This window comes from Varroa jacobsoni, unplaced genomic scaffold (assembly GCF_002532875.2).
Source record: "Varroa jacobsoni isolate VJ856 unplaced genomic scaffold, vjacob_1.0 scaffold_242, whole genome shotgun sequence".
NCBI classification, from domain to species: Eukaryota; Metazoa; Arthropoda; class Arachnida; order Mesostigmata; family Varroidae; genus Varroa; species Varroa jacobsoni.
The window spans coordinates 488644-510105 of NW_019213144.1; the positions used below are offsets into that span (position 1 = coordinate 488644).

At 40.7% G+C, this 21462-nt stretch overlaps 3 protein-coding genes across 5 annotated transcripts in view; 1 reads left to right on the forward strand and 2 right to left on the reverse strand.

Annotated features, from left to right (window-relative positions):
• Positions 1 to 1427: 1427 nt before the first annotated feature.
• LOC111273974 (uncharacterized) lies at positions 1428 to 16925 on the reverse strand. 3 transcript variants are annotated; one of them, XM_022856023.2, is made up of 11 exons: positions 15985 to 16925; positions 12384 to 12645; positions 11882 to 12132; positions 10855 to 11644; positions 9802 to 10541; positions 8628 to 9666; positions 7196 to 8313; positions 6793 to 7024; positions 5470 to 5747; positions 3801 to 5205; positions 1428 to 3602 (listed from the first exon to the last, which is right to left on the reverse strand). In XM_022856023.2, the coding sequence occupies exons 2-11, from the start codon at positions 12505 to 12507 to the stop codon at positions 3406 to 3408; spliced, it is 6174 nt and encodes a 2057-aa protein (XP_022711758.1). In that variant the 5' UTR covers positions 12508 to 12645; positions 15985 to 16925; the 3' UTR covers positions 1428 to 3405. The 3 variants fall into 3 exon arrangements, with proteins under 3 accessions (XP_022711758.1, XP_022711756.1, XP_022711757.1); XM_022856021.2 differs by having other exon boundaries at positions 10843 to 11644; positions 15985 to 16924; XM_022856022.2 differs by lacking the exon at positions 15985 to 16925 and having other exon boundaries at positions 10843 to 11644; positions 12384 to 12938.
• A 2420-nt stretch (positions 16926 to 19345) lies between these two features.
• Positions 19346 to 20395, reverse strand: mRpS33 (mitochondrial ribosomal protein S33). The gene is made up of 2 exons (XM_022856089.2): positions 20110 to 20395; positions 19346 to 19695 (listed from the first exon to the last, which is right to left on the reverse strand). The coding sequence occupies exons 1-2, from the start codon at positions 20242 to 20244 to the stop codon at positions 19510 to 19512; spliced, it is 321 nt and encodes a 106-aa protein (XP_022711824.1). The 5' UTR covers positions 20245 to 20395; the 3' UTR covers positions 19346 to 19509.
• The window catches only part of LOC111274002 (nose resistant to fluoxetine protein 6), a 24760-nt gene continuing 22931 nt past the window's right edge, over positions 19634 to 21462 (forward strand). The window contains exon 1 of the mRNA XM_086967489.1: positions 19634 to 19719. The gene's annotated coding sequence lies outside the window, so the exon portion shown is untranslated. The remainder of the gene's footprint in view (positions 19720 to 21462) is intronic.

A 21462-nucleotide genomic window follows, 5' to 3' on the forward strand; every position in this document is an offset into this window, starting at 1 on the left:
AGAGTACCTTAAAAACTCCGTCAACTTTCTCACCTGTAATTCTATATTACGATGGTCGCGCTCATCTTGTCAGATATTTGAATTTACGAAACGTGCCCAATGCAGTAATGCCACATTGTGGTAACCTGACGTAAGAGATTGGTTGCGTTTAAAATTATTTCAAGACAATTTCATGGAATTTAGAACTTCTTATATACTTCTTGGATATAGTCTATTGCTCATTTAGTTTTATGTTTATTACTTCGAGATAATGCGGCTATCAAGTATAGCTCAATCGCCTACTACTACTAATTACTTCACGTGTGTTACACAAGCCGCTGTTATTACTTCACTGATGGCCCGCTTAGTTATAATTTCGTGACTTACAAATATTCTAATTTTCATCCTGGCAGATATATCAATGTAACGGTGCACTTCAATGATCCAATAATTTTTAACTACTACGTTGTTCGGAAACCAATGCCCGTTTTGCTTACTGTTTTTGCTTTTATAACTTGCGGTTTAGGAAGGACCAAACATTATCATTGCTTTTATAGAATTCGCGTTATAAAACGACTGAAATTTATTTCGAAATGCAACGATTTAGATTTTTTCAATAAAATATAGACAATATTCAAAGCTGTCATATACAAAATCGAAATCAGTTTAAAAATATAAAAACGACCTACAATATTCTAGAGATAGATGTTACGAAGTCAGCTCAAATAATCAAGAAAAACCTTAAACAGTGACCAAAAATAGCCAACGGATGTGGAACATTAAACAGTGGTATTTCAACGAAAGACATACGAGGGCCAAGCACGTGTTATCTTATAGTCACTTTTATAGTAGTTTCTTGTCTAGTCTAATCGGTTTCTATTTGTTTATTCTCACAGTTTTATTTACCTTAAATACGGTTAATATTTTATGAAAGTTCAAAATAATTATACTTTGAAAAGCAGCACATTTCCATCAAAGTAAAAACAAATGAATTTTCTTCTTAAACGAACGAATCAATGAAAAAAGATATTAAGAAGACATTATTTTAGTAAAAACCTAATATATATATATATATATATATATATATATATATATATATATAGATTATCAACAATCCACGAGAACAATTATTTATGTTGTTCACAAGTTGAATATACGCTGAAAAAGACATCTATCTGAACCATTGTTTATTTGGTCCATTATTACATTATTTGCACAATATTTTTTTTTCGCATTTCCCTTCATCGCCAGTTGTCTCACGTACCTTATTATTACTTGACCAGTCTTTGTCGCCGTAGCGCAAACTCGTCATATTATAAATTGTTTTCTTATGTACGACTAATCATTTTTTGAAGGAGCGCTTGAACTATTGATGAATCTACAGTTCGGTTCGTAATGATATATAGATGATATAGATTGAAAGGTGAAAAAAATAAAATATGGACCTATTTCTGAGAGACATAAATATGATAGATTTATTTACAAGCTGCGGTGATTTACATAAACGACACACTCGCTCTTTTTATTCTGCTTGCCACATTTTTCCATCTCCTTTTCTCTTTATCATTATTAATCATTAGTATTATCTTATTGTTATTATTATTAACTCTTTCTATCAAGGCACCGTACCTCGGTGCCACTCACCATATTTCCTTATTTAGTTCAGATCACGATGATAGACAAATTATATTACAGTATATCTCTTTGTAATTCAATTCAATATTAATATTATGAAACATTTGATTATATATCTAGCTATTGTACAGAGTCATGTTGTTTTGCTTGTTCTTTCTTTCTTATTATAATAATAATCATCATTATCATATATTTGTTATAAGCATTTTTTTTGTTGTTTCGCGTTTTCGCGTAGGGAATACACTTGGCTTTCTCGCACTGCTTTCTTACGCTCTTTTTTCTTGCACAGTCTTTTTACAGTCGCTATAGAAGGATCGGCTACGTATCGACGTCTGCGTCTTGGACTCATCATAATACACTTTTCAACTCTATATTCAACTAATCAACTCTTTTTGAAGACCTCGTTTCTTACGAGAGACCTTCACGCACGCACGTACTTGTCGTGCACGTCATAAAATCGAAACTAGAACACTAAGACAGGGATAAAATTCACACTCAACCTGTTTCGTGTATTGCAGCGGGTAGATATCCCCAAAAATGGCATCCTCACCTCACAAAGTTAATCAAATATTAATTTGTGAAAAAATATCCGTTTGTTTTGTAAAAGCCATATTATTTAGTATACCATATACGATGATGTTGCCCTAAACGGAGCACTAGGAATACGTTGTATTCAGTCAACAATACACGCAATGATGAAGATGACACTGAGAAATAAAAAGTCATTGTCTAACCAACGAACATGCCAAGCTCGGTTACATCTATTCGCATTCAGGCTTGAAAGTTTGCCATTTGTCTGTTAATTCTCCCTCCTAAGATTAATAGGACATCTAGACGTTTTTCCTGGTAATAAAGAATTTCGCAGTTGAGAACAGAGAAAAAGCTAACAGATAAATAAGGAGGGAAGGCGTGCTTTAAACAAGGAACTTCCACCCACCGGTCCTGTGCTTCTTGGCTTAATTAGGCTTGCGCCATTAAACCACAACAGCTAAACTACTTCAAGAATATTAAACCAAACGCAATCACAGCTGTGTGATTCGCTTAATAATTAGACCAGTCAGCATTGTTCACACTTCTGCCAGTGCTCGTTCCTTGCTGGTCAAGACATTTTTAATTTTTGTTTTTATACTCACACACTGCTTGATTCAGTCAGATACAAGGTCGTCATCATATCAACACTAATCATATATTCTGTACACGAATATTTACATAACACAATCATCAGTGACGGGTGGCATCTTCTTTGTATCCGTCCATTGATCTGAGTCCCTTTTTTTGAGAACTGGTCGATCCTCTTATATTCCCCGTTAAGATTACATTACTATAGTTCTCCTTTATTCGCCCAAGTTGGCTTTGTCGCGTTGCTTCAGTTGTTCAAACGATTGACGGCGTAATTTCGTCTAGCTTACGACAAATGTACTTTAGATGTACTAGTCGAGTTCACGGTCACACTTCATTCTTACTCGAGGGAAGAATAGAGCAACAGGTAGACAAAATTGGCCTAACGCTTTTTGAATTCTTTATATGATTGTGTCGGATGCCCCGGAACAGCATAAAGCCGCGGGACTATGTCGACAGTGGTGAAACGTCATTGCGCACGCTTAGTGCGGATAGAATCAGCGTGCTTACAAACCAACCGTTGTCTTCCTTTGCTTTAGGCTTTTCGTAAATCTCTGGTTCAATCTGGCTCAATACGATACAGTCAAATACGATGACAGTATGAGACAGAATGCAGTAAACAGAGCGGACGTACTATGCGCGCGAAGGCGGCAACCGTTGCAATAAAAAGGTTTACGTCCTCGTACTATCAGGCTCTACTAGTTCGAGTGCCGACGGAGCAGCGATAATTGCCTGCGGAGATGGTGGCGCCAGCAGGGGAATGGCGGGACTGGTTTTAGGCGCATCCAACATTTCGTCCAGACTCTGGATGGTTAATGGATTACGTTTAACTCCCACAGAATTATCTGAAGCGGAACCCTGTGAGTTATCTGGAATATGAAAAATGTTTTTTTATAAGCAATAGTTATGTGGACTGTGAGTAGCGCATATCAGAAATCCCGAAATCGATTAATCATAATAGATGTACGGTTATCCGCATTTTTGGACGTTAATTTTCTCTCGTCGCTTTCTTTAGACTCCATAAAAACTTTTTCTAAAAAACAACGTTAGAAAAATTTTATACTAACCATTACTAGAGGGCATGTTGGCCTGACCATTGGTGCCAACTGAATCGTCAAGATCCTCGTCCTCCTCGTCTTCGTCGTCAACGTCAAGTTTTGTTCGAACCGGGCTTTTACGTCGTTGTTTTAAAGGTTTAACGGGACTCACACTGATCTCTGTACCAAGCAAACCTCCTAGGTCAAACAACTCGTCTTCAGGTGGGTCATTTCGAAGTGCTTCATCTAGCTCGGAATCCCCTTCTGTACCGTCGACGCTATTCAGACCTTCAAGAGGTACCTCTGACACTTCGACTCCGTCACCGTTCAGCTCTAACAAATGCGCTCGGTCCCCACCGCTACCGCTACCACCACTTCCGCTGTTCGTATCAACGCGTTTCCGTTGCGTGATCTTCATACGCGCCTTTCGTTCCGTGCGCACTTCAGTTACTTGAAGCTGCAGGTCCTTATTGGCAGCTACCCGGCCGAGAAGATCGCCGTCCGTGTCGTCCTTCGGCGCCGCGGCCGACTTGCAGTCCTTAGTGAGCATGTCGTAGAGACCCTTATTGCGCGAAATGGTCTCCGATTCGATGGTGATCACCTTGGGCTTTGCCTTAGTAGGCTTGTCGTCCTCGACGTCGGTGGACGAATCGTCGTCCAGGTTGATCACCTCAGGCTTTCGAGCAGCTGCAGCATGCATGAAGCTGTGCTCGGGCTGAATGGTATTCCTAAAAGGGCTAGGCCGCGCCATGCATAGTTGATCAAGCGTTTGTGGCAGCCTCATGGCGATGACGCGCTCGCATGGCAGGCGCAAATACACCCCGCGAGGCGTCTTCATCACGAATAGCTCGCTGCCGGCAGGCACGTGTACTGGCGGCTCGTTGATTAAGCCGATGGAAAGGCTTCGTGGCACCTTCATCTTTTGCACCGTCATGCCCTGCTTAATCAGCTGGTGGACCAAGGCCGTGCCAGCGTTGACCCCTATGGCTCCCATGGGGGTCGGCACCAGCTGTCCGGTCTTGTAGTCTCGGACCATGCCCACCCGGGGAGGATACGTGCCGTAGGTTCCCCCTCCCCGTCCGCCATTCATTAGGTTTACTCCTCCATAATTGCAGCGGCCACCTAGCTGAGCTGCTTTCCTTTCCTGTTCATATGATATTTTGGCAAGTTTCTTTTCGTACTTCGTTAGCTTTTGGTCTTTCTGGTCAAGTAGGAGAGATTCATGCTCAAATGGTAGTTTAGTAAAGGCCGCCGAATTGGCCAGTACTACTTGCCTCATGATAGGGTCACTAAACGATTCACTTTTGTCCGAGTAGTCTTGAACAGGTGGGTCTGTCTCATCCTCATGAATTAACGTCGATACATCCTTCCATGTCAGCTTTGCCTCGGGATTCATTTCATCGACTACGCGATCCGACATTCCCTGTTTGTTAACCTAAAATTAAGTAGCGAACATATTACGTAAAGTAAATAAGATGCATATGTTAACTCTGTGGAATCTAAGTAGCGTCATAACTCAGTAACTGCCCCTAGTTTAGCCGTCCCAAACTTAGAAGTTGCGCATTGTTCTTTCTTAGACGAGGGCTTGTTTTCATGATAGTATGCGTTTTGAAAAGTGCAACATTCAAAGGCCGATTTTTTTCATCGCTAGTGTCCATAGAAAAATTGCATTGTAACTGTAATATAGTCCGAAACATACCTGTCGATCGTAAATCCTCTTTTCCAAAGAGTTATCACAGACAAATCGGTAGATATAACAGGGTTTCTGTTGTCCGTATCTGTAAACCCTGCACACAGCTTGTGCGTCGTGGCACGGGTTCCACGAGGCATCCAGAACAATAATACGGTTTGCCCCTATCAAATTAATGCCGAGACATCCTGCACGGGTTGATAGCAGGAAGAGTGCCACGCATGGGTTGCGGTTGAAGTCGTTGATCATCTTCTCTCGATCCTGTCCAGATGTGCTGCCATCGAGGCCTAAAAAGAATGAACTACATAATAACTATGTTCCCATTGGAAATTCGACGAAAAACAAAAAAATCTATTGTTATTATGGATGCGGCGCAATCGTGAATAAAATATAGAAGACTGCATCAATTTCCGTCTCTCGCACGTAGATGACCCCATCGACATATTGTACGAGTTATCGTTAAATGTTTCCTATGCTGCTTATTATTATTCCCAATAATAAATAACTAAACAAGGTTCATTATTTACGTGTTTCTTAGATCATCACTTATTATTATTCAAAAGGATGATCCCATGGCGTGAGCTTTTAAATCCGGCTCGATCTACCCGACTGATTTTAAACTCACTACAGTAAGTCTGCGTTGTGCTAGCAAGTGCTTTCAGCTACTTAAACTACTACGTTCTAGGCAAACCTTTAGCAGATTCCTCATCTACTGGGATACGAAGGCATTGTATCTTATAAGGGTCAAATCTAAGTAAACGGTCCACTGCACATTATCGACAACAACTGGGGTATATAAACGATAATCTCACACGAAATCGATTTTTAATTACATTAATCCGACTAGAAACTTAGTTGTATTATAGTTATACCAACCTGAATTTAAACGGTAAAAGCGTCCAGCTAGGAGTTTCCTCCGACACCGGAAAAACTTTCCATGCTTCTCTTTAACCCTTATATATTGCTACAATTAATATAACGCGCTATAAATAAAATACGGTATTCAAACTTGGAGCAACTGGGAGAATAGTCTGCTTAATTAATAGGCATAAAAGACAACTCGTTTTTTCGTCGAGCAACTCAATGTTTATCAAAGAAATGGGCAGATATCTTATACACACCAAAAAACAGTTGAAAGTGATGCAACTTCGGTAGGAGCTTTTGTTTGAAATTAAAGTATAATTTCTTATTTGAGAATTACACTTTTTTAGACTGAAAGCAAGTGAAAGAACATCTCGTAGCAATCTTACTTCTCATTAAGGACTACAATGTATTAAATTAATAACCTTAACAAATAAAAACAGTCGTGTAGTAAAAGTAGCGGATACTTACGGAAATAGGTTCTATTCCGGACCCATTTATCGGTGTACGGTAAACCCGGTCGTGGCGGCAAATCGCGCGCTTGCAAAAACCTTTCAACCAGGTCGAGCGTGAGCAGGGACTGACTAAACACAAGAAGTTTGTCTCCAATTTTCATCGCCGTATCCACCATCTCCATCAGAAGCAGTATTTTGTGGCTATTGGAGACATCGTCCGGCTTATAGTCTTCTAGAATATCGTACGCCTGTGAAACACCGAATTCGGGCATATATATATATATATAGGAAATGAAATAAGTATACATTAAAATAAACAACACAATACTAGCTGAAACCAAGCGTTACAGGATGAAGCAGTGAAAATATTAGAGGTAAACCAACTCATAAATTTTACAACATGAGGGAAATGTACACACCCACTCATAGGAGATCTTGTTAAGATCATCGTCAACTTTGTTCGTTGGCAACGGTTCGACGGGTACAGGCAGTTCTTTTTTCTTTCGACCTCGTTTCTTTTTTACCGTAAGCCCTTCATCTTTCTCCTCAGTAACCCCTTCAGGCTCCAAAAGACTTTCTCCGTCTTCACCGGGTGCTTTCCGTGGGGTGCACACGCCGCTTGGACCCTCCGCTGTACCGTCATCAATGTCCAGATCCATTACTGCCGTTGGCGGTAGCCCTTTTTTATTTCTGACTAGATTGTACAGAATGTCTGGATGATTCCAGATTTTGCAGCAGACAGCGAAAATCTTCAATGGGTTGGCCGAATTATCAGAATCGGTGACAAACTCCCGGACAAGTGCAGAGTAAAGTGCGCGTTGAACTTCGGTCATTCTGACCATTATCACATGCTCCTCTTTATGTGGAAGGGCGTCTTTTAAAACGCCATGACCTCTACGCTGTACAAAACCGATCAGCAGTGAATGCAACACGTGTGCGCGGAACTTCATTAATTGCCGATCCTTCGGCGTTGAATCAACGCACTGGCCGTTCTGTATGGGCCGTTCGAACATATTAGTGAACTCCATCTTTGTGCCCAAATATGCGGGTCGAACAAAGTCCACCATGCACCAATATTCTATTAGATTGTTCTGTAAAGGATAGCCTGTCAAAACAATACGACGGCGCGTCTTGATATCCTTGAGAGCGGCGGAAGTGGATGCATTGCAATTTTTGATACGATGGCCTTCGTCACAAACCACAAGGTCGGGTCCGGGATTGACCAACGCCTCATAGACCTCTTCAAGTAGCGCGCGATCTCGACGCTGCGTTTCCTCTGAATCTTGAGCGTTGTTGGCCTTCCTCCTTCCCTTTGGTTTGTAGGTTTTTTTCAGGGCCAATGTGCGGTACATCTCATAGCCCATAAGCATAACACCCCCCTGGTCCTCCCAATCTTTAATAACACGATGACGTGCGGTTGTCGATTTGTATGCTTCGTTAAGTAGAAACACAGGATAGTTACGAGGTCGTACGTGGCCGTCATTGACAAATGATGGGTGTACTTGGTCCTCTTTGGGCACCCACTTGTCGAATTCAGCTATAACATAAGGGCGAAGAAAATAAAGTTAGATTTAGTATAAGCCATTATTTAGCAGGAACTTTAATAGTAAAATGTAACAACACAAACATTTTAGATTCATATTTTATAATTTTAGTTTTATAAGCTCTTAGAAGAACATGGACTGGGAACGATACACAGAAAACACATAGCTGACAAAATAATTTCTTCTACTTCACAAACACAGCAATTTTTTACACAACGCTATGCATCTAGAACCATTTAATAAAGCTGTTACCTCAACTAAAATATTTGAACTAAATGACAATTATGTTATTACTTTGTAAATTTACCTTGCCAATTCTGAATGGTGTTGATTGGAGTGATAACTAGGACCTTCCGTGCCGATGTGTGGCGCAAGAACACATCGATAAATGTGATAACCTGGATGGTCTTGCCCAATCCCATGCTATGTGCTAGAATGCAACCGAATCCTGGGGTGGTCTCAAATCTTTCCTTACTCTCTACCACATTCTCGTATAGAAAACGTACCCCGCCAATCTGATGCGGTTTTATAATGGGAGCGAGTTGAGGAGCAATAAATATATCCTTTTCGTTATCGTCGTGCCCAACGTTGACAAGCACCCGTCCTTTGTCGTCACGAATCGGATGCACTAACGTACTAAGGTCCAGCTCTTCATCCTCGTCTTCCGATTCATCGCTAACATTGATCACATCTCGTTCTTTTGGGATATCAGAACTTTCCTCGTCTTCATCACCAGATGACAACTCGATAACATCGCCGTCCCTTTCTCTATCCTTATCCTTCTTTTTTGTTTGTTTCTCCTCCTTAACTATAGTGACATCCTCATTGTCATCGGGAATCTCTGTGGTAATCTCGCTGTTGTCTTCGTTCCGTTTAGCACTCCTGTTCTCGACTCCGATCTCGTCACTAGCTGACGGGGTGACCCCCTGTGCAGCGACTATTGACCTTGTCGCCTCGTCAAATGGCTTTGCCAGCTGTCCCCTCAGCTCTTTTAGAGCATTGAGAGCTCTTTGTCGTTGCTTTTGCAAACGCTCCATTCGCTCCTTCTCCTCCTTTTGGGCACGCTTTGTTCGTTCGTCTAACGAGGCTTCGTCTTTAATGCCTTTGATATTTCTCCTTAGGTGCAGCTTCGACTTTTTGTCGACGTCGTCGCTGTCATCGTTGTCTTTTGATTCGCCATCTTTTCGGTCGCTATCTTTGTTGTCTCTACCCTTCTCGTCGCCGTCTTTACTGCTACCGCTACCCCTGTCCTTTCCTCCATTGTTGTCTCCATTTTTTCCACTGCTGCTTTCGCCATTTTCTTTCTTTGATGAACCTCGACATCGGTCGCCATTTGTGGCTCCCATCTGAATCACAAAACAGATTTCGTTAGTCACATACATAATGTGCTGTTTATATGGATGGAAATTTTTTTCATGAGAATTACAAATGACCCTCTGAAATCTTAGTGTATGAAAAACATTTACAGGTTATATGCTAACCTTTGATGGGTCGTCATCTTCGGTTTCCGTTTTGGCACTCTCTATCGTGTTTGTTGACTCCTGGGTGGATTCATCCTTTTCTGTGACATTGTCATCCTTTGTTGACCCGTTGTCTGCTCCGCTCCGTTCACCGGTTACACCGACTCCCAGTGGCACCCTTACACACCCTTCCTCAACGGGAGCATGGCTCAATGCGTTATCATCTTGCGACAGTACAGATGTTAATCGTTTTGACGACTCGCTACTGATTAGATCGCCTTCACGTTTTACGCCACGTTGCTCTACGGGCTTCAGCTGTTGGGATGGGATATGCTGATGCGGCTGCTGTGGTCCCATAAGCTGTTGATCAGGCGATGGGCCAAAACCACCATACATCGAATGCTGAGGAGGTAGCGGTTGAGGCGGTAATTGCTGACCCATTGGCCCCATTCCATGAGGCTGCCCCATACCGCCACCATTATGCATCGGGGGCTGCATTCCTGGTGGACACTGACCGCCCATCACAGGCCCATTAGCATCTATTGGCCCTCCAGGATTCATTGAATAACCAGGCGGACCCGGTGGACCCTGCGAGTAAGGATTGTAGTCAGGAGGAAGCCCCACGCCCATAGGTGTCCCCATAGGTGATGGCGGAGGACCATACTGACTAGGCAGGGGAGCCATATGACCCATATGACCAGGATGTGACTGCATAAGAGTCGAGGGTGTTACTGGAGCAGGCTCTGGAGCGGGTTCCTTTCCTATAAATTTGACAATGGAGAAATACATAACATTTGTCTTATATATATATATATATATATAGATTACATTGGATACAATATTACGTAGATTAACATTGGGCAGTGCAGTTATATATATATATATAACTGCGCTGTCCAATTTATAATAAAAACGTACCATATGAAATATAATGAGCAAGATAATGTGTTTGCAGAAACATAATTAAGAAATACTCTCTGTAATTAAGGAAACAACAAGTTCATGCGACATGTTCGATCTAAGCTCGACATTAACGATCCATATAAAAATGAAACTCCCCACCTTTAAAGGTACCTTTCTTAGTTCTCCTCCTAGGCTTTTTGGTCTCGGCAGGTGATGAGCCCGCTTGTGGAGGAGGTCCCTGCTGTGCAGAGCTCATTGGCGGGTACTGCTGCTGAGGTGGGGGCGGTAAACCTGCTTGGGGTGGTGTAGGTGTCGGTGGATAGCCTTGTTGGCCACCATATGGGGAAAACATTTGTGGCTGCTGTTGACCCTGTACGGACCCCTGACCCGTTGACGGAGGCGGAACTGAGCCTCGATTTAGGCTCGGACTGCTCGGGTAGGGCGAAGGCGGTAGAGGTTCATTCTTGACCGGTCCATAGGGCGTCGTTTCGCAATAGCTCTGATCAAAGTAACTTCCTGCGGGTGGTGGAGGACCATGCTGTGGGGCTTGTGAATACCCACTGCCTCCAACGAATTGATCAAACTGCTGTGGAGGTGGCGGAGGAGCGTACTGGTTTCCACCCTGAGATCCCAAACTTCCGGGAGCGCCGTTGAAGGCGTTCGCTGGTGGAATGTTCGGATTATACATGTTCACCTGCGAGTGAGGCGGTTGCGTTGGCCCGTAGCCCGAATCAGCCGGATAGTAACTCTGTGATGGGGGCGGATATTGGTCGTATTGTCGCCCACTAGGAGAAGGTGTGGGAGGACCTAAACTTCCCTGGCCATCCGGTGGGTACCCCCACCATTGATCACCCGGCCCTATGCCAGCGTTAGCATTCTGCGATGAATAATAACCACCAAGATCCTGTTGACTCATAGGAGGAGGCCCTCCTACTGGCTGCTGAATATCAGGTGGAGGGTACTAAAGTGTGTAAAACACAGTAAGTATTTATCATTAGAGATAAAACACGTAGGGTTGGTATGAACAGAAAATGGTACCTCGTGAAGCAATGTAAACTATGTTGTCCAAAATTTGGACTTTATTCCGATAGGTGCCGTTCTTAGCTAAATTGGTATGACATGATACTACTATCATGTAAAACATGCCAGAAAAGCAAACATGGCGTTCATGATTCTAGTAACCAGTTTCTAATTTTACCCTCTGGTCCTGCTGAGCCTGTTGTGGAGGTGGGGGTCCGAATGACTGTGAAGGCATATTGGGATCCCCTGCTGCTGAGTACGGATACTCCCCTGGAAGGGGCCCCGGCGGTTGGTACCATCCGCCGGGACCCCCTTGAGTTGAGGTCTGGTAACCGGATATGGAACCCTGAGAGGTCCCTGGACCCCATTGGTGTCCGTACGGGTCTGCGGGACCTGTGCCTGGGGGTTTCGGAGCATTGTCTAACATACCTTTTCAATCGTCAAAAGCAAAAAAGTCTTCGATTTATAAGTAATAAGAACGATATGTAAGCAAAGAGCACACGTTCGCCATTTAAAAAAACTTAAATGATTTGTAACCATTTTTTATACACTTGCCTTAATTTAAGTAATAATCAGTTATGAATATTGTATAACATATACGGGTCACCTTAAGTTATTTCTAACCAAACTACTACAATGATACCTATTCTTCGAATGAACGTTCTATTTAGTACACATACGTTCTAGGGCTGACAGCCCCGATGACTGCGGAGGCCCCTGTTGCTGTTGCGGGGCCATGGTCGCTTGCTGTTGCTGCAAGGGAGGGCCGCCAGGTACACCCTCCATCCATGGCGGGGTCGCCATCCTGCAGCGGTAGTCAAATGGTCAAATGGCCGCCTTCGTTGGCGGCTCACCGCCCCCAGCCCACCTCTACGATAGAGCTCATCTCGAACGCAGGGCGCGACGACACCGGTGCGAACGTGGAGATCTTTAAGACTGCAGCTGTGGGTAGAGAACATTTTCGTCCATACGATTAATGATGAGTATTGTATGTAGAAAATGTCGTGGACAGCTATATGCTTGTATTAGGATTAAATACTTTATTTTCTGATGTAATATATCTGACACCACGGGTAATAAACTTTAGTGAGAATGATCTTTCGTAAATAGATCCTGGTGCAAACGATTTCTGGGACTCTTGCTTCGAATGCAAGCAATATCTTCATATATGAGACAGTTTAGAAAACTGTCCAGAGTTCCAAAAGGCGATTTAAGGAAGATGGATATGGGAAGATAAAATCTTTAATTATGTCGCAAAGTTCGCGTGATCTTTTTATTTATATATAGATTCATTGATTTTTTTCCTTATATATAGGGCAAAACGGCAAAATAGCGATTTTACAAGTTAAACTTTTTATGCATTTACGTTTAACTTTCAAAACGGTTAATGCGATCCTGGTTGAGCATGATTCGTGAACAGTGCTTTAATGTTACAAAACAGTAATATCTTTTATTCGTATTCCCGTTCAAAAAAACTCCATGTTCTTTTGTGCTAACTGAAACTTGTTAAAGCCAAGTTTTATACGCAGATTCCATAAACGCTTGAACGAAGATATTTGCTTAATTTAGTAGCCAAGATGATGTCTTGTCTTTTTTCTGGAAAGGTTAACATCCGAAACTGCTAACTGAAAAGGTGTTATAGGTGGCTGATTTATATGTCCGGAAATTTTTTTGACATCCAATTTAGCAGCTCATTAAAGAATACTAAATATTACTTAAGAAGTATATTAAAAATGCGACACATATTTCAAGAGTATGTAGCAGACTGATCAGTACGTTCATGAATGTGCGAACCATCATATCTTGACAGTGATTGGAGTACAAGGCTAAATCTTACTGACTAGACTCAATAATGTCCAAGTTACACAATGGTGAAATTGAACTAATGAACTGGTGCTGACAAAGGCAAGTGGGTTCTTCGAAGGAGTACATTCACGTAATTCAAATCTAACAAAAACAGTTTTTTATTAAAAAGTCTGCAAAGTACCCGACAACGAAAGGAGTTTCCTCTTTGGCATGCAAAGTCATATTTTTTTGATCAACGTAAAAATAGTTACGCGCTTCGAATATTTTTAACATTACGAAAATCCGTTTTGAAATTTTTACAAAGATTTCCGGATTTTTAACAAGTGAGTGACGTTCGAGCCATCAGCGTTGTAAATCAACTAAGAATGTACTGCAATAACATGCTTTTGTGTAGGATGTCCCAAACGCAGCTAACTTAATCGTTATTGTTAAGAATAGCACCGAAGTCACTGGTAAATCTATTACATTGTTACGAGCCATCCATATTAACTATTATTTAAAGACACAAGTTGTATAAACCGAAGAGTAACTGAAAATTTTAATTAATAAGAGAATAATGTATGTTTTTTAAACTGAATTTAAATAATATAAAACAACAACCGCTTACTAGCGGACTATGGCGTATAACAAAATATTTTAAAGCCGATTTTATCTGCTCAGTTTGTCCCATTTGATGGTGGTAGGTTCAGTCTAGCACATTAGGCTGTTTTAACAAATTTCATATTTCAATTGGGTCATTCAAACACCAAATTCGAGTGCTTCATAGAAAACTAAGGCGGCTATTTTCAAAAGTTCCTTCGTGATAAAATTCCGCAGTAATATTTTTGCTTTAACATAATAATTCGGTACAAGCTCATCCTAAAGATGAGCTCTACTGTTAAATGTACCAGTAACTCAATACTGGTCTAATAAATAACAACAATTATTATCATGAGTACCTAATATTGCTCCAGCAAAACGAGACACCCGACTGAATAGAAATAAGCAACTCAACGACTATTAATTCCAATTAAGGAAGGGGCATCATGCTAGAATCGTGTATGGTACAGATTATAACGGGTTGATATCAGGTCATAGTCGACACATCGAAAGGGCAGGAGGCCTCCACCCCCGTTGATCTAAACAACAACGACCGTTGTGAGAAACAAGAAGATATCGCTTCAAATTCCTTTTCGATATCTCACCAGGGGAGTTTGCATTGATCCGTAAGCATAGCTTTTCAAAAATACAGAAAGTGAAACCAAGCCGCTTGTCCTTATTTCAGTGTTAGAACGGAGTGTTGGTCGTAGTTCCCGTTTGTACATTAAAAGCCGATATACGAAACAATTTTTACAACAATATAAACAAAAATCGAAATATATAGACAGCTAAGACGCAATGGCTGTCAATATTTTCTTGAAAATATCTCATCATTTTCTATTTTAAAAGCCGACTCACAAAAATAAAGCACTTGTGTTCACGTAAGCCTTATAAATGATACAATTTAAGAAGGCTGCTTAACAAAGGAGGTAGACGTTGAATGAACTAGATCATCACATGTGTACATACAGTATGTCGTCATCGAAGAAACAATAACAAGAACATATAATAATGTTATTGCGTACAGTCGATCCTTTGCTGTAGGTAACTTTCTTAGGATCCAGTGCGATACACAAAAATAAATACAGACATAGTATAATAAGACACAAACATGTACAACTATTTCGTGAAATCTAAACGTCGTTGACACCGGCGGTCCACGTAGCAATACACAGTTATAATTGTCGTCCCTTACTTCAAACACACTACACACATATATACATATATATATCGCCGATCCTGTCAAGAATACGATCAGTCAACCACCACCAGCTGCGAGCACACAGAAGCGATCATTATTATCGGCTAGCATTCTACCGGGCTCTCATGCTTTACTTCCCCCGCCCCGCCCCGCCCCCCGGAAAAAGATAAGGAAAACTCAGTTGAACGTCGACCGACCTCATTTGAAACCGCAAATTTCACCTACTTTTTTTCCGTTTGGAATACCAATTTAATGCACCATCCATGCTACTATAGTTAGCCTTTGTCTCCTTTAGTAAAGTAACTCGAAGTGACATTGACTACTGCCAAATCTCACATCTCTCACTTTATACAGACCCGTAATATTATTAATGGAGAAATATCTACCAAGACGTATATTATGCATCGTAAAATTAAGAGATTAATGTTCGTTGCTGAAAACTCCATTCAGTTTTTTCGGTCGGCCGTCAGTCATCGCTTTGTCGGTAGCCCAAAGCAGAGGCGCACAACCAACTGGTCATTAACCCCGCTAGGAGCGATGGAGGTCCCTCGATTCCTATTGAAAGGGCCCCGGCAGAAGAAGACTACTCTTGCCAATGCCAAGGAACTTCCGCATTTACCCCTCTTCTATAAAATTTCTAGGCACCAGGCCCGATAAATTACTCAGGCCAACGCTCGTCTCACCCGGAAACTCACCCGCAGGAAACATAGAGGTCCGAACCATTTCTTGAGCTGTCGAATGGACGGTGAGCCCCGCAGCGCAATCGTCAGGCCTTCAGAGGCTTTCTGTTTTGATCCTGTCGTACTCTACAACCGCTACTCACTAACTAAGCAGCTGGTAGATCTCGGGCGTGAACGAATGGCCTATAGCACATCCAACAACACCACACAGAACACTTAAGCTGCTTTTAGCCCAATTTACTATGACGATTGCCAGTGTAAGCTTAAGGCAGCAAGATGCAGCCCGTTTGGTAGTCTGGCCGTGTCCCTTCTGGTTAGAACACCGTCGCACTGAGCACAGATAACAGTCCACGGGGCACAAGAGGCGACGCACAGAAGCGCCGACGGCCACACCGGGACAATCAGTTAACCTGCAACTGCAGCGAGAGCGACTTTCTCGACAGGCCCAATAGTGGCACTGTACTGCTACTACTAGGCTATACCACGCAGGTAGGAAGCCCAGCAGCTTTTCTCGAATCTCTCAGCACACACAACACACAAACAAATAAAATGTCCACACTCAGCAAGATGGCGATTTGTTTACCAAATAGACTGACCCACGATTGCAGACGACAGTATCAAGTCAATCATTGGTGAAAAATGGAGACGGCGCCAACATTTAACCTGATTTTCTCGGCGGGCCCGAAGACAATGTCGTATAAGTTATGGAATTAAATATTGCTTATGGTTCATAACTAGTTTGGTTAGAAGAGGGTGACAACACAAAAAGCTCATTTTTGTCGACTGAATTTAGTTTACGAATCGCGACTGCTTTTATCAATGGTTAGAGAAAGCTGCGGAAACCTTAAAGATTGCGAGTTCACAGTTATATATAATATCCACTCAAATAAACACAGGCTGAACAACGATAATCCTTCTTTCGTTACACTATATATAAATATATCTGGAAGACATTCAGGCGCATCAAATATACGTTCTAATTCAACGGGAGAAAATTTTGTCGATATTGTCGAGCACAGATGGTGCTGAACCTGTGGTTGCTGAGAGATCAATTGAAAATTATATCTATAAAAATACAATACTTAAATGGCTAAGTACTTCAATCATAGCATTTACTGAGATTCTTCCTTACTATACTAAAGGGATACTATACTCAAATGGAAGCCAAAAAGTAAAATTAGGGCCTAATGTTTAAAATTCGCACCCGGCAAAGAATATCAGTGGTAAATCTAATCTGTTGATCCACTTTAGCCTTTATTTTCTCAGAAATGTAACATATCAAACATAGTCTTTGTAATATATATGATTATTGACATATTGACCATTATATGTTTAGAGACATTATTCCGACCTATTCAGTTTTTATGCTTTCAGTGACACGTTTGTAGATTCAGCAGTATTTCATGAGAGATTTTCTTTCTTTTTTATTATTCTACTAAGTTATACGGCTTTACTTGTTTTTTTACGAATTTTATTAGAAGCCTTTTATTGCATCAGTCTAAATGAAGTCGTAGTATCCATGCGATCTGCTATGAATTTATGATACAGGTCTCGCGGTAGACGACCTAAGCTCAGTTTAAACTTGATGATGAAAAAGTGATAGCGTACTAGGGAAAACACAGTGCACAGACAATTTACCTATGATGAGAGACGTTCGTATGAGTTTTTAGGAAGTTTAAAGTTGACAAAAAAGAAAATATATTCTCTGATTCGAAGTTGAATACGTTTAACTAAACATAAAATTGTCTTTATTTCACCTAATTCATTTTTGTATTTCATTTTTGTATGATCTTGAAATATGAATGAAGAATTTCCGTATGAATTAATGGCAGTAAAGTCCTTTCACAAATTGTATATAATAAGCTACCCATCTGGTCAGATACTTGAATTGTGATATTACACCAGAGCTAAAATCAGTGCATTACCTACCCGTATGCTTATAATTAGAATCGGTCCTGATCGCAATGCGACGTATCGATTATAGGTTCTCTCACTCTTAACAATGGAATATATGGTATATATGATGAGGGCTGAATAACGACTGTATCGGTAAAAGCTTGAGAGAAATCAGTAACGATTGACAGTTTGGGGTAGAGCTTATGATTCTACCCGAGTGACTGCACCCACTCGTCATTGTCTACCGAGCGGCCGATTATAGAGAATTGCACCGCACATGCGCATAATGGCGCGGCTCACCACTTTTTTTACCTATTGCTTACTTGACACGCGCACCACAAACCACAGCTAGTAATCGAACACATATGTATCCGTTAGCTTTGAACATGATAATAGGTTTCTCTTGGATGAGCTTTTCAGTGTAGAGTGCCCCTGTAAAGCTAAGCCTGCATATATAGAATAATCAAAATCTACATATTTGTGTTTTCCAAAGACATATATATAGCATTTAACTTAGTGGGAGCATACTTGGTACTCCAGAGGTTTCACAGTATTGCTAGCGTATGAGAAACATATATTTTAAATAGTTTTTAAATAAACTGGACCGCATGGCCTTATAGTTAACAAAACCTTTTAGGGCTGCATAGCATGTTTTTGACATCCATAGAATGTCCTATAAATACAGAGTCCTAGCAGCCAAACGGATTCAGCGTTTAGATTTCTAGCCCTAATTCTCAAGATATACGATATCGATTGAACTGTCAAGGTAAATGGTTACTATAGTTAAATATCGATTAATAGTTACTGAAAATATTAGAAAATGCCTCAGATACATAAGGTAAGTGGGGCCAAGATCGCCTACAAGACAAACGAAAGAAGACAGGTTGATGACCTAAGGGTACTAAAGTGGACAATGAACCGGCAACATTACAACACCGTACCATAGACTGAATCATATGGTAGATCGTACAGTTAAAAGTAGCGGATTTTCCAGAACTGTTGACAAAAGAGCCAAATCACGCTTCGCCAATATATCTAGAAAAATTAAACAATCGTACCCTTATAGATCACAGCGTATGCTTTTTAGGTAAATGTTTTTTAAGTACTTAAACTACAGATCGTGTCGAGACATTATAATTGTTAATACACCCCACTAATAATTTCAATTCTCAATACCATATATATGACTTTAATTATTTTTATGATTAATAATAATAATAAATGCTTTAAGACTTTACCGAATGAACATCTGTCAATGATACTATAACTAAAATAAGTCCACATCCACAAATTAATTCATACATTTTGAGCACAGGTAGTACTAGACCCAACACCGGCGGAGACAAATGAAAATGACATTAACGACCCCATAGTAACTGACTGTTATACTCGAACTGATTGTAATATTGTATTTGTTCCCTTAATAAAAAAGCCAAGCCTTCGTTAAATTAAACATGAGTTCACAATTAATATATACATATAATATAAACACAATTTGAGATATAGGTTTATTATCATAAACTATTATATTATGCTACATTAGCTCATACTTTTTATGATGAATTGAAGTAATTCTGTTCTCACTGGCAGGCAACTGTTTTAACCAGAATGCTGACTGATGAATGGAGTTCAATAACTATTTTACTACTGTGCAATCTTGGTTCGTCTTCCTTCTCCTTTCTTGGGCGGGCTTTTGCCTCGTAAAATATTTATTCGTTTCATTTCATCCTTAAAGTCTAGATGCTCGTCGCGGTATAGGCCGTGCATCCGCAGGCGAAACATGAGAACACTCCAGTCGTGATGTGGTGGATAATAACCATCAGTTTGGTTCTGTGGATAGAAAGCATCGAAGAGGTATATAAACATTTAGAAACTAATCAAAGCAAAGGTTATAATAATCGGCTTTTCAGTAATTGTACTAACTATAACACTGAACGCCACATTATTATTTCATTCAATAATGAATAATATTAAGTGTAATAAGGTACATATCGTTTATTATTATGTTATTAAATATATTACGGATACTTTTATCTGAAAAATTATTTCTTCAAGAAGTTTCGACATCAGAATTTATCAACTTATTTTTAATTATAACTAAGTGGAATGAGTAGAAAAAAGTTAGCGTGGGTTTGCACTAGTGGGTGCACAATTGCACGCTTTTCGAGACGATGTCTTAAATGGAAGCCGCTTTGCTGGAAAAGCGATTTGATTTCATATAGTGAATCAATAGAAATTACTTACGTGACGGAGATCCCAAGGCTTCTCACTAAATAGTTGTATAACTCGGTGCGACTTTCGGCTTGTCGGCCGCGCAACTTCTCCGAATACGCGCGCAGAAAGATGCGCCATGCGCATGGCGTACGGAGATGATGACATTGTATTTGTTACGCGTTCTTGGATCACGACCTGAGCACTGGATTACTTGCAACCCATTGCAGTCACCGAATTCAACTAACGACCTCACCTGAAACAGCAGCCTTGCGCAACTATGTCGGCTACTAGCCTCAACAGGGGGACCGTGTGTACTTACCCAACAGAATGGGCGCCGCCATCTTTCTGCTGGCGAGGGCCAATGATTTGAAACAACCGCGGGCAACCGGCTTTCTGTCCACCATGCAGATTTGACCGCTACGTTCCTGGATATCATCCTCGTTGCACTAATGTAGATCTAACGAAAACTTATGCTATAGTATGTGCTATCATCCATTCATCGTCTAATATATGCTAGTTACACTTTGAGGCGATAATTGCATTGTGCATCAGCACAACCTATATTTTTGAAGCTATTATCAAGTCGCTATGATGACTTGCACAATCCCACAACGCAGATGGCAGGGCTCCAAACGATGGGCAGAGTGGAAAAAGCAGTCCGAACAATGCTATTACCTAAATGATTAGTTTCAATAACCTTAATAATAATATTGCAGGATACAATATAGGACCTGTTTAGCTGCAACATGTACTTCTATCGCGTCAAGATCAATTTTAAATTTTATTGTATTTTTTTTAACCTAATTTTAAATACGTTAGAACGCATTCAGCACTGATGCCAATAAGCCTCAGTGCCGTCGATTGAACTTTTAAAGCTAATACATATAGTTAAGATATAAAGTGAAATAATATGCAATAATACTTCCGTGGTGTCCTGATTAATGTGTACGCACAAGACTATCTAGAAGCATTTGCACTGAAGGTATCTTTTCAACCAAATTATGCGACCTCGTCTTGCGCAACCTTAAACCGTCGTTATGCATAAAAGAACTTAAGTTAAACGGGTTATAAGAAACGTTATCTACGTCGACTCTGGTGTTGATTGATTGAAGCCAATATGTCATGCAAACGGTTTGGAATTGGATTGGCCTATGCCGATAAATTGGCCGGAAACTGCTTTTCCTAAAGAAAAAAAACCTAATCGAACTAATATATGTATACATATGTACACCCTAAAGCAACTTTGTTGCTGCAAAATTGATGCAAAAAAGACAAGTAGGTCTTTCTATATTAGCATGGTTAGCACGAAGCACTAATTCAGGTTCACGTAAGCCAGTCTGGTATAACAGTATCTGCCCCTTGGACTTGGTCACATAAGTATAT